This window comes from Myodes glareolus, chromosome 3, assembly GCF_982192425.1.
Source record: "Myodes glareolus chromosome 3, mMyoGla1.1, whole genome shotgun sequence".
NCBI classification, from domain to species: domain Eukaryota; kingdom Metazoa; phylum Chordata; class Mammalia; order Rodentia; family Cricetidae; genus Myodes; species Myodes glareolus.
Window position 1 is genome coordinate 72,438,244 of NC_142028.1, and position 13,434 is coordinate 72,451,677.

Here is a 13,434-nt window from a genome sequence, read left to right on the forward strand (position 1 = left end):
CGGTCTGGTGATTCGGCTTCAAGGCCACAGACACTACACATTAAATTATTTCCCAAACTTCGGGTTTGTGCTTTGCCTATCTGAGGGTGTGACCCTGGGAAAGTTACATCCTCAGCTCCCTCATCTTTAAATCTGAACCCCAAAGCCACCTCCCTCTCCACACCTTGGGTCGTTTGCATGACTGGGCATCTGACTGAACCCAGCCCGCTTGCGCACACCAGCCCTAAGCCCATCCACACAAATGTCAAACCCAGTCACGCTTATTTAGACACTCACAGAGACGCTATGATGTAGGTTCGGGTGTGATCATCCTGTCTGCCAAGTAGAAAGCGAGCTCCAGCAAGAGAGGGCTTGCTCAAGGTCACACCGTGTAAGCGGTGCAGCCAGGATTCAAACACGTGGTTTTCTTCCCTTTCCCTACTCCAGCTAAACTCCAGCTAAGACAGTGGAAAACATCAAAGCTTGGATGTTTGAGGAAATTAAGCTTCATTCCCCTAAAAATCCATGTAGGTGGTCCAGTAAGCTTCATTTGGTGTGGTACTGCCACCTGCAGAGCAAAGGGGACTATTGCACCCGACATCAAGCGAGTGCCTTTAGATCCAACTAAATTTCTTTCTTTTACTCTGTGTGTGTGTGTGTGTGTGTGTGTGTGTGTGTGTGTGTGTGTGTATCTGGACTCCATGGAGCTTGTGTTGGGGCCAGAAGACAACTTGCAGAAGCTGGTTTGCATCTTTCTACTGTATACATTCAGAGGACTGAACTCAGAACACCAGGCTTGGTGGCATGTGCCTTTCCCCATCTTGCCAGCCCAAGCTTTTCAAATGGTTTTGGTCTGGTGAACAATCTCAGTGAAGGAACTAGGGGTGTAATTCAGTGGCAAAGAATACACCCAGCATGTGTGACGGTCTTGATTTGATCTCGATACCGGGAGCTGGGTGGGTCCGGGGGGTCTGACACATGAGCCCCTTACCTCATGAAATCATTGGAGTCCAAAGGGAGATGCACTTCATAGTCTCAGGTATTTGAACATCTGGTTCCCTGTTGGTGGCTCTGTTTGGGGAGTTTAGGAGAAGTTGCTGAAAGAGTGTGTCACTATGGAGGGGGGCTTTGAGAGCTCATGTATACTCAGACCACACCCAATGTCTCAGACCACTTCCTGCTGCCTGCCAATCAATACGTAGAAATCTCAACACCAGCACCATGTCTGCCTGCATGCTGCCCTGTCCCACTATGGAGACAATGGAATAAAACCTCTGAAACTGTAAGCCAGCTCCAATTAAGTGTTTTCCTTTGTAAGAGTTGCTGTGGTCACGGTGTCTCCTCACAGCAATGAAATCCTAACTAAGACATTAGGGTTTTATTAGTTATTTTTATCATAATAGGATATGAAACTAGAACATGCCTGAATGACAATCATAAGTGGGGGGTGGGGACTAGATGCTGACACTATGGCTAACGCCACAGTCCTGGACCCTACCTTCTTCATTATATTCAAGCCACTGTATTTTGTCACTGAAAGCCATGCACCCATCTAAACAATCCAGATGTAGATTCAGGTTCTGCTGAAGTCAGACCTCGCTTTCTGCCTCCACAGTCTTCTTGTTTGGACTGCTCTGCACATACTGCCACGTCCTTTGGGAATTCCTCCCTTCAAAGACTTGTGTCTACACTCTACCCCATCTCTTCTGTGATGTGAGCACCTACTGTGTGTCCATAGCCATAATTTATAGGCAAGTTTCCTGATTTCCATTGTACAGACAAGAAAACTGAGACTCAAAAAAAGGGAAGCTTCCCAAGATGGGTGTCCATAGTAAAGAATGACACCAAGAACACTAAATTCAGCAGGAGTGGTAATGCGTACCCCTAATCCAGCTCTTGGGAAGCAGAGGGAGGTAGATCTTTGTGAGTTCAAGGTCATCCTGGCTTACGTAAGAGTTCCAGAACAGCTCGAGCTACGGAAGACCCTGGCTAAAAAAGAATACTAAACTCCACGGGTTCTGGTTGCACAAGACTCAGGCCTCTGACACATTCCCAACCTCATCAAACACCCTCAGGCTTGAGTTCTAGTCTCAGGAACACCACTTATCACTGACATCAAAACCATCCTCCTCCTCTTCCAGGACTGAATTGCTTAGCTAGAAATCACATTTCCCAGCTTTCTTTGCAGCTAAATGTCGTTAAATATGGCCATATAACATGACTGCTAGACCTCAAAGCCTGGGTGTGATCACCACCTTACCCTCTTCCTGCTGAGATCTGGGCATGACAGCGGCGTTCATGTAGCTTCCATGCTACAAAGATAAAAAAGACGTCAACCCGCTGGTTGGAACTTTGAGCAGCCATTTCAGTTCATGGGGTTGGGAGGTCCTGAACAGTGGCAGGCGATGACTCAGAAGAGCCCTTTTCTGCTCAATTCACTTCAAACTCTCTCCTCCTGCTTTTGCTTCAACTAACGTTTGACAATCTGTGAAGAGTTCTACCCCTTTCCCATTGTTTTGTTTTGTTTTTGTTTTTGAGACAGGGTCTCATGCAGCCCAGGCTAGCCTCCAACTTACTATGTAGTTGAAGATGGATCTTGAGCTTCTAAGTCTCCTGCCTCTACTTTCCGAGTTCTGGGACTCACGGTCTGCATCGCCATGCCTACTTTATGTGGTGATGGGCACAGAAGCCAGGGCTGTTCTGTGAGGCTAGCACTCCACCAGCAGAACCACATACCCAGCCTTCCACCCTTTCTTCTCTGAGACAGGGTCGATATATAGCCTGGAATGGTTTGGAAGTCACCATGTAGTCCAGGTTGGCCTTAAACTTGTGACAATCCCCCTGCCTCTGGCTTCCAAGTGCTGAGATTACAGGTGTGTGCCACCATGCACCATGCCTAGCATAAAGTAAATTAAGTGTTTGAACTCTGTAAGTTAAATTACTAGGTGTGTGCTCGTGGGCAAGTCAGCACACCTTTGCAAAGCTCGGCTCCTTTATCTGGAGTCGTGATGCGCTGGCTTAGGGTACGGGGGACAGCTGAGGTGTTCTGAGTCAGTCCTGGCTAGCCTAACGAGCAGAGGGTGCGCGCGTGTGGATGCTGGCTGCACCTGTTGTGGTTTGGGAACTTTTGTTTTGTTTTGTTTTGTTTTTTTTGTTTTTGTTTTTGTTTTGGCGGGGGGGGGGAGCTAAGTCTCTTTATGCAGGCTAGATAGACCTTAAACTGGTAATTCTTCTGCCTCAGCCTGCCAATTGTTAGATTGCAGATGCGCGCTACCGGGCACAACATTAGCAGCAAATCTGACAAACTTTTATTTTTTTATTGTTTTAAATTTATCTATTTGTGTATCTCTCTCTCTCTCTCTTTGTGTGTGTGTGTCTGTGTGTCTGTGTGTCTGTGTGTGCACGCGCACGCATACACCTGTTGTGCAGGGCAGAGGATAACTTGCTATAACCAATTCTCTTCTTTCTCCACGTGGGTCCTGAGGGTCGATCTCAGGTTCTTAGGTTTGCTGGCAGCGTCTTTTCTCTTGCTGGCCCTCAACAGCTTTTATAGAAGGAAGAACGAAGGAGGAGATGAAGCATTGTCTTCTCAAACCAGCCATGGACAAAAAAAGTCAAGCGTTTGTGGGTGGGCCCTTCTCCTGAGCGTCAAACAACACAGAAAGGACAGAACACACTTACTCACACCACGCGGGCGGTAAACGAGGGAGAAGTGGTTCCTAGTGGGAATTTTTGGTGCATCTTTTTGCAGAAGGGACTGGACCCCGAAGGTATGAAGCCAGATATCCCGTCTCAAGAACTGAAGGGCCGTCTGCATGGGTGTGGTTTGAAGTCACCTCTCCCCTTTCCAGGACCCCTGCTCTGGATGTGTAAACAGCCCCTGCTCACTCAGCACAGGCTGGAAGCCTGGAAGCCACTATCACACACACAAGGTGCTTATCACATGCCAGGCACTGTGCTGAGCACAAAGTGGCCGATAACTCTTGTGAGCCATCGGTTGAGTTTATCTGTATTTAAACACACTTCAAATGAAAGAAAAGAAAAACTCAGAGGCCAGAAAATAACAAAATGGCAAAGTGGCCAAATATCACATTTGGAGTCTGGAACCAGAATTTATTTATTTATTTATTTATTTAGTTAGTTAGTTAGTTAGTTTTTTGAGACAGAGTTTCTCTATGGCTTTGGAGCCTGTCCTGGAACTAGCTCTTGTAGACCAGGCTGGCCTTGAACTCACAGAGATCTGCCTGCCTCTGCCTCCCGAGTGCTGGGATTAAAGGTGTGCACCACCACCGCCCGGCTGGAACCAGAATTTCAACCAGGGTCTGTACAACATCTAGACCCAGGTTTGCCCTTTGTCTAAAACAAAATCTGGGCAGGAACAAAGACCGGCGGGTGACCACTGTGATCCCTGAGGCTAAAAAGGCCATCTCTGTCTTTAATTCAAAGATGCTCTTAAGAGGGGGAAGGGAGATTTGATGACATAAGAAGTGAGTAACTCCCAGGCCTGGGGTGGTGACTCAGTGGGGAAAGTGTTTGCCACAGAAACACGAGGACCTCGGTTCAGACTGTTGTTTAGTTTTTTGTTTGTTTTTCAAGACAAGGTTTCTCTGTAGCTTTGGAGCCTCTCCTGAATAGACTGTTAATCCTCATATAAAAAGCCAAGCTTGGCCACAAGCATCTGTAGCCCTAACATAGGGCATGAGGGATCCCCAGAGCTTGCTGGCCAGTCAATCTAACCTAAACGGGGAGCTCCAGGTTTAATGAAGAGAAAACAAAGGTGGGCAGAAACCGAAGAAGGAATCCCACATAGACCTCCTCTTCCACAGACGAACACGTGGGAATGGCCTCTTCTACATGCTCTGGCACACACACAAATGCATATCACACACACATATGTGTACACACACATACAAATGAAGAAAATTAATAACTTCCAAAAGGCAAAAGATAAAGATGTAAAGCTAAATAACCAGCAATAGATGTGGAGGGAATATTAAACATTCTCCAAAGACTTCTCCTAGTCAGCTAGTGTTTAATGATTTCTTTATTTCATTTTATGTGCACGAATATTTGCTTGTGTAAATTGATATGTTCCATGTGTGTGCCTGATGCCATCAGAAGTCAGAAGGAGTCAAATCTCCTGAAACTGGAATTCCTGATGGTTGTGAACCACAGGGTAGGTGCTGGAAATCCAACTTGGGTCTCCTGCAAAAGCAAGAGCTCATAACCGCTGAGTCCTCTCTCTCCAGGCCGAAGGGCTTAGTAGCTATATGAGAATTTCTTATGTAAGCTAAGTCTGGCAGCACAGCCTGCTATCCAGCTACTCGAGAGTGAGGCAAGAGGATCACAAATTCAAGGCCAGCCTGGGCTACAGAGAGCAGCCTGGGCTACAGAGAGCAGCCTGGGCTACAGAGAGCAGCCATGGTCTACCTGAACAACTTAGTGAGCCCTTATCTCAATAAAGCTAAAAAAAAAATGATGTTGGAGTTACAACTCTGTGGATGGACTTTTCTCTGGGCCACCAGCTCACAAATAAATAAATAAATAAATAAATAAAAAATAAATAAATAAATAAACCCGACACAGAGACTTATCATTAATGAAGAAAGCTTGGTCTTAGCTTAGGTTTGTTCCACTAGCTCTTATTACTTAAATTAACCCATTTGTATTAATCTATGTTTTGCCTTGTGACTTTTTACCTCTCCTCCATCTTGCACCTCCTGTTTCCTCTCTGCGTCCTCTGTTGTCTTTCCTGCACCTCAATTCATCTTCTCTTCTCTCTCTCTCTCTCTGTCTCTGTCTCTGTCTCTGTCTCTCTCTGCCTGAGAGTTCCGCCTAACCTGTCCCTGTCTAGCTATTGGCCATTCAGCTCTTAATGAAATCAATCAGAAATCAGAAGGCGCCTTAACAAAGACACGTTTTTACAGTATATCAAAGGATTATTCCACAACACAACTCAGCGGCAGACACATGGGAGACAGTAGGTTCAATCTCCAGCACTGAGTATAAAGTTCTTATAAACTATTAAGAAAAAGCCACACAACCCCAGCAGAACCCCCAGTCAACGGTACAAACACTAATACATAGAGAAAGAAATACAGATAGACAATATCTTTATTAATAATTAAATAAATGGAAACTGGCTTTGAAATGTTCCTGATGCCCAGGATCACTGAAGGCATGAGCCTACAGAATTTCCTACGCAGAGCCGGCAGGGGCTAAGATGGAGTTAGCCACTTTACTCCAGGAAATATTTTATTTGCACACAGCATCAGATGAAGCAATCTCCCTTCTAGGAATTCACCCCACAGAGCCCTTCCCACTGGCACACAACGTAAATAGATGAGGTCTCCTGGTAGTGCTGTTTCTTACCTCAGATTTAGGAGATGTCATCTGGGGCTGACGAGGCAGATTGCACAATGCAGTCATTAAAAACAACGAAGTTGCCTGGCGTGGTGATGCATTCCCGTAACCCAGCATTAGGGCAAGGCAGGAGGATCTCTGTGATTCCAGGCAACCCTGACTACATAATGGGTTTCAGGTCAGCTGTCTTTAGAGTATGAGACCCTGTCTCCAAACACCAAGAACAGAATAAGCACATGACAAGACAGAGCCATATTTACTGACTTAGAAAGAGTACGAAACTATGCTAAGGGAATAAAGGCAGTTAAAGAAATTTTAGGGCCTTGAAAATATTTCAGTTGGTATCTGCAGCACCCCACAAACTGGGTGGGGTACATGTCTGTCATTATGTCCTTCTCCAGCCAAATCCATCTCACCGTTTGTTGAAGGCAGAGTCTCACATAGCCCAGGCTGGCTTTGAACTCAGTGTGTAATCTAGGCTGGTCTTGAACTCCTGATCCTCCTGCTTCCAGTTTCCAAGTCTTGGGATTACAGGCATGTGCTATTGCACCCTTACCATAAACTCTTAACCTTCCAGACTCCAAACTGCTCTGCAGGGCCTGGCAGGAGTCCTTCATGCATAACTCTTGTCTTGTGCATTTGCAGATGTTAGAGCCCCAAATGTGAAGTCCCCCTTGACCCAAATCAGACACAGATGCAGTCCAGCTGCTGTGACAGTCCATTCCAACCCTATCCCAGCCGGGTATAGCATGGCACCAATTATATCTAGTAATGTATATTTGTGTGTGTGTGTGTGTGTGTGTGTGTGTGTGTGTGTGTGTGTGCGTGCATAGGTGCTTGGTTTGTATGAACGTCTGTGTAGCACATGTGTGCACCACCTGTGAGGCCAGAAGAAGGCATCAGAAATGGAGTTACAGACAATTGTGAGCCACCGTGTGGGTGCTAGGAATTGAAGTCAAGTCCTCTGGAGGAGCAGCCAGTACTTTTACCTCCTGTGCCAGCCATTTTTCCAGACACTCACTACATCAATTGCAATGTGTTCTCAGGACCCAGCTCATCTGAGTCCTTGTGACCTGCAGCCATGTTGGTGTTCCTCTTCTCTTGCATGGGAGAAAGAAACCAAGGCCTTGGAAGGCTGGGCCACCTCTGCGTCTCACAGGCACAGAGTGGCAAGCTCAGGCTGGGACTCTAGTCTTGCTTCACTCAGATTCAATTCCTTTGCCAGGCTCAGCCTGGGCCAGAGACAGGCCCTGCAGAACTAGGGTGTGCCTGGGCTAATTCACTGTACCCCAGTTTCTTGACCTTTTAAATGGAGACGAACTTCCCAGAACTCCTTATGGGAAGGGTGGAGCCTGAAGCAGAGGCTGGAAGACAGTGAGCATCTCCTGGCCCTCCCTGCTACTTTCTATTGTTCTTGCACACAGTAGGCGCTCACTCGGTGCTGACTATGTCTTTTAGTTGGCACTCATCCTGACCCAGCACTTCTAGCATCCAAGTGGCGTGATGAGTTAGGCGAGGGCGGATTAAGGAACTCATGAGGATCACTCAATAATCAGCTAAACCGCTTAAGCCGCCTGGGAAGCGGCTGCGATCAAGCTGCTCATTAATTTATTCAGCAGTGACTGTTGAACGCTCAGCTGAGCTGGAAGGGTGACAACCACGGTGGCAGCGCGGGGACATTCGATTGCTCTTCTGTTGTTCTCTAATAAGGAAGGTGATACTCGGGGACCAAGGGGCAGCAGATGAGACATGCGGAGCATAACTGTATGGAGACATTGTTATGACCCTGGAGTTGGGGATGCCACTTAAAGTCCCCTTCCATGGAACTGTTGCCCTCACAGGGAAGTGGTAGCCTTTTCCTGAAGCTTCTTCTGGCATGGGGCTTCTCTACAGAGGGCTGCTCTACTCAGGGCCATGCCGAGTCCAGTCACCCCACACTCCGTGATTGATGAGGACAGAAGCATAAAGAAAAGTGTATTGATCTAACTTGGGTCAACTTTGAAGGACCGTTCTAGCTTCAGAGCTCTGCCTGGGGCTGGCTGGGGCTACTGTGCACCTTCTGCTCACTGGGCTTCCTCACCTCCCGTGTTTAGCGCAGATTCCGAAGACAATAATCTCTTGCGAACAGAGCACCTTCTCAGAGTCTGCTTCCCAGGGGACCCAGCTTCCAACAGTCTTACATCTGTACTGACCCTTTGCTAGGGAGCTAAAACAGCCTCCCCCAAGGCTCTAGGATAGAGGGGTCCCCCAAAGTTAGGATGTAAGGGTAAGAGCATTAGACACAAGGTCCATCTTCCTAAACACTTCATCTACTTCAACTTTGTGTGTGCTTGTATGTGTTTGTATGTATCTGCCATATGTGAGGGCACCTGCAGAGGCCAGTGGAAGGTGTTAGAGCCTCTAGAGTTGGAGGTAGGTAGCTTGTGAGCCTCCTGATGTGGGTGCTGGGGACTCTGAAAAGAAGCAAACACTCTTAACTACTGAGTCATCATTCTAGTCCTTTTTGTCTTTTTGAGACAGGGTCTCACATATTCCAGGCTGGCCTTAACCTCAATCTGTAGCCAAGGATGACCTTGAACTCTTGATCTCCTTACATCCACCTCCCAAGTGCAGGGGTTACCAGAGTGTGATACCTTCGACACCTTCGAAGCTTGCACCAACCTCCACAGCAGCTCTACGGCAGTTGTGCTATTAGTTAGGACCCCATTTACAGAGAGGCTCTATTTGTAGACAAACACAAGACATCGTTGATAAAAGATAAATACAAATAAAGTATATTGGTATGGGGAGATGGGAGAAGAAAAAGGTGACGATGATGATGAAGAGGAAGAAGAGGAAGAAGGAAAGATGGAAAGAAGGTTTGTCTGTACCGTGACTGAGCTCTTTAGAGAGACTGAATTTAAAGATCCGGTCCAAGCAGGAGAGAGAGAGAGAGATCCTCAGGACGGAGGGGCAGCAGACTGCTTTAGGAGGCAGACTCCTGGGAAGAGGTGACAGATACCACAGAAAACTGTGTACTTATGCAAAGACCAATATGCAAAGGGTGAGGGGAGTTTGAGGTCAGGCAGTCCCTGAGACTGTTCCTGAACTGGTGATAGGGTCGTGAGACCTCAAGTCCATTGCTCTTTCCCCTTTAGTGCCCAGGGCTAGGACCAGGACCCGGTGTGCTATCCTAGCTTTACCATCTTTGTCCATCTGTGTGCTAACCAGTTTGTCAGTGGTCCCTCTTGGGAGGACAGCAGGCTTTTCTGTTGTTTGTTTGTTTCTGTTTCTGTTTTGGTCCTGGGAATTAGACCCAGGTTCTTTTATATGCTAGACAGGTTCTCTGTCGTAAAACTGTGTCTAGTACCCCCGTCCTGTGTTTTTCCTTTTGAGACCGGGATCTTACTAGGTAGCCCAGGCTAGTTAGACCTCACTCTGTAGTGCCGGTTGATTCCTAGTGCAGCGTCCTCCGTGCTGGATTACAGGTGTGAGCCAGCATGTGTGCCTTGCTGTGGTGTCATTGTAGTCCCTTCTCCTTGGGAGGCATTGAGAGTTTACCACCTGCTTATTAACTCATTCCTGAACGGGCTCCTCACTTGCACAGAGAGGGTTATGGCCTTATAAAGTAGTAGGGTAAGGATTTCAGCCTCTTTTCACTGGTGAAAAAAACAGGGCCTAGAGAAAAGGCAATCAAGGAAGTGCCCATCCCAGGGCCAAACCTCCCTGTCCCAATTCGATTCCTTGGTTTCTGTCGTGGTCCCGGGTCCTTGGCAATGCTAGAGCAAACCCAAACCACTCTGAGCCCAAAGGTCAGGCCAGTCCTGGCCAGAATCTCTTCCTTTTCCCCTCCATCTGTCCTGGAGAAGGACAGAGAAGGCTCTGGGATCTAAGAGCAGACCTTCATTCATCTCCCAGACGCTATCTGACACCCACCCTTCGCTGGTGTTGCTGGTTTCAGAGTTGGTGTCCACATGGTATACCCCGGGATAACTCACGGCTGCTGAAGTCACACGCACAAGCACTTGGCACTAGAGCCAAGAGCAACCATTCGGAGACAGAAGGGCTCCGTGGCATTGCTCTCAGGTCCCTGGAATTTACTGTCTCCTAGAGACCGCCCCACTGCCTGGCCCTGGCCCTATGGGAAGCATGCCTGACCAGGCTCTTCTTGGCCTTCAGCCTAATCTCCAGCCTTTCTCCCACACAGCCAGGGAACTTTTCAGAGTCAACAGCAGAGGGTGCACTGGAGACCTGAACTGGAAGGCTTGGCTAGCACCCCACACCCTGACCTGTGGAATGAGGACTGAGCTGGCCACATAAAGTTGTCCGAAACCATTAGCTCTTCCCTGTCTGTTCTAGACGCCCCGCTGGCCTTTCCCACAACTCCTTGCACTGGTATGTGGCCCTCCCTTTATTCAAGGTCTTGTCCTGTTTCTTAAGACATTTGCCATTTCACAGGGTTCAGCACATCAAATGTCCCTGAAACTGAAACGATCTCCACCAGCTGAACTTATTCCATCTGTTTTCTGGAGAACTCTCTTCCGTGTTCCAAGAAGGAGCTGTGTCCAGGTCTGTCCCCGACCTTGGGCACCAGTTTTCAGAAGAACCATCTCTATAGTTTACTGAGTTAACTCAGAGTGTGACAGTGTGCTATAGTCCGCACGTGGACGAAGTCCCTGGGATGCTCTGGGTTCAATCCCTGCCCCCCTCCCCCATGATAGTTAGACCAAGACCAAGATCACCCTCTCCAAGGAAACGGGAAGGGGCAGTGTCCTGACAAGAGAGCGAGTCTCTGTTCAAAGCTAGAGGAGCCCGGCTCTCCGGGCGCGCCTGGAGCCGTAGCTGCTGGGAAGTCCAGTGGGTTAAGCGGTCAACTGGCCTGGCAGCGGCCTGGGCCTCTTAGGTTAAGACATGACAATTGCACAACTCTCAAGTCATTTTCAAAAGAAACGATGGAGTTTCCTGTCCTTTGGGCTGCTGGGGTTCATGGCCTCCATCCACTTTGGGCCTCTAACAGCCTCGGGCTTTTGCAAGTGCTTGAGAGTGGACATGAAAAGGAAGTGGAAACTCAAAACTGTAAAGCAACCCAGTTTTATTTTGATTTTAGAGGCTACTGAGAGCATTGCTCCACTCAGCAAGGATTAGGTGTAAAACCTTCCCTCCCCCAGGCTAAAGGCCCAGGGAAGGGGGGGGGGGTTCAGGGAGATGGCTCCGGAGACCCAATCCAGTTAGTGGGCAGCACAAGAAGGTCAGGCAGAAGCCTGCAATGGCTCAGATTAGGGAGAGGGGTCGGGGAAAGAGGGCACAGAATTCAAGGACGTGGAATCCAAAGACTGGTCAGTCCCCTCCTTTTGACCTCTGAGATTTGGGTGAGAGAAGCAAGACCCAACTGTCACCCGGCAGGAGGCAGGGCCTCGAGGCAAGGCAGACGGCCCTGGCTGAAGCAGTCTGGGCGAGCAAACCCGGCGCCTCCACCCTCACGGAGGGTGCTCGCGGGCCGGGCCACCGCTCGCAGAGTCCCGCGTGTCTCGGCGGTCGCTCTCAGCAGCTCACCGAGCCGGCGGGTGGCGCCGACCCCAGGTCAGACAAGCAGTCGAACTCGCTTTGGCCCAGGAAGAGCTCGGGCAGTTCGCGCACGCGGTGCAGTCCGAGCTCGAGCTCCAGCGACTTCAGCGCCTCCTCGTCTATGAGCTCTGCGTCCATGCAGCCCAGGGAAGGCGGCGGCGGCAGGGGGGACGCGCCTCCGGGCGCCGGCTGCAGGGGTGAGGGACCTCCGGCGACTCCCGGGGGTGCAGGGATGCGACCCGGGGGCGGCGTGGAGGCGGGCTGCAGGTGCGCGCTACCGGCGCCTGGCGACTGCGCGACGGGGAAGGGCTGAAAGGAGGATGGCGATCCGAAGGAGCCGTATGCCAGGGTTCCGGGTGGCGGCGGCGGTCCCAGCGGAGTGCCTCGCGGCCGCAGACTGCTGTCCATGCCGGAACTTGCGTATGGCTGTAGAGTCCGGGGCGCGTGGGCGCCGTGGGCGTGCGGCGACACCTGCAGCAAGCAGTAGCCCTCGGCGAGCATCAGGTGGTCGGCCATGGCAGCGGGCGGACGGTTAGTGCGCGCCCCGGGTCCCGGCCAGCGGCTCCTCTTGGATGGGAGTCCGGGACACCGTGTCGTCCCTGCAACTCAGTCAGGCAAAGGAATACCGAATCGGATTCGTCCACTCTCACCTGGGTCTTCCGGATCTCTTCTCTCCTCCACTGTCTCACCGCCGCGGTCGCAGGCCGCAATAGAGCCAGACACCCTAAGGTCTAGGTCCGCGGACCTGCGTACAGAGCCTCGGAACCGGCGATTTCTTATACCGAGAGGCGGGGTTACCACGCCCCCTGTCTGTCATTGGTTGGATGAATCCCTTATGGGCGGGTCGCGCGTCCCTCTAACCAAGCCTCGGCCCCGCCCCTACCGGAGCTACGCCCTTTAGGCCTCCACCGGAGTCCCAGGTTGCCCGTGTTTTGGTGGGGGGGGAAGTGGTTGAAATTTCTCTGGTGCTGGGTCAGACCTTCGAGGTTCTGGCTACCAGAGGATGTGGGTGTAGCTTAAATTTGTCAGAAAATGAAGTGGGAGGACAAGTTCCTAAAGCTACAGGATCTTGGGGTTCACTCAACCTAATTTTCCAGACTGAGGCTCAGACATGGAAGATGTCCTGGAAACACGCAATAATGCCTACAGGGTTCAAACCCAGGCCTATTGCACTTCAGCGAAGCAGGGTTGTTCCGAGAGGTCAGCAATCTGTCCCCACAATCCCCAGGGAGCCGGTTGCTCCTCTGGCTCTCATTTTGCTCTGTCTGTTGAAGCATGTCCCGAGTTGTTATTACAGTAATTTATGGGCATGCCTCCTGAAGGACTTGTTCATCTTCTTACCCTCAGCACTTGGCCCACAGCCTGGTCCAGAGCTGCCTTTCTGTAAAAGTGGAGTGAGTGAGCGAATGATGGCGTGAATTGCAGCTCATTCACCAAGCTGCGGCTTCTTCCTCTGTAGGATGCTGGCAAGAGCGGCAGAGACCACACGCACTTACGGTGAGGGTTAGCTGTGTGTTTACGGAGCTCACCGTTGTGCCTGGCACATAC

The 13,434-nt window shown here is 49.9% G+C and overlaps 1 protein-coding gene across 1 annotated transcript; it reads right to left on the bottom strand.

The window, feature by feature from the left end:
- Positions 1-11,396: 11,396 nt before the first annotated feature.
- On the bottom strand, positions 11,397-12,652 carry Cited4 (Cbp/p300 interacting transactivator with ED-rich tail 4). Its single transcript, XM_048434631.3, has one exon. It carries the CDS (start codon positions 12,400-12,402, stop codon positions 11,863-11,865), a length of 540 nt encoding a protein of 179 aa, XP_048290588.1. The 5' UTR covers positions 12,403-12,652; the 3' UTR covers positions 11,397-11,862.
- Between the last annotated feature and the right edge of the window lie 782 nt (positions 12,653-13,434).

Excerpts from the sequence above, each read along its gene's own strand:
- Cited4 (XM_048434631.3), bottom strand. The coding sequence starts at position 12,402 with ATGGCCGACCACCTGATGCTCGCCGAGGGCTACTGCTTGCTGCAGGTG.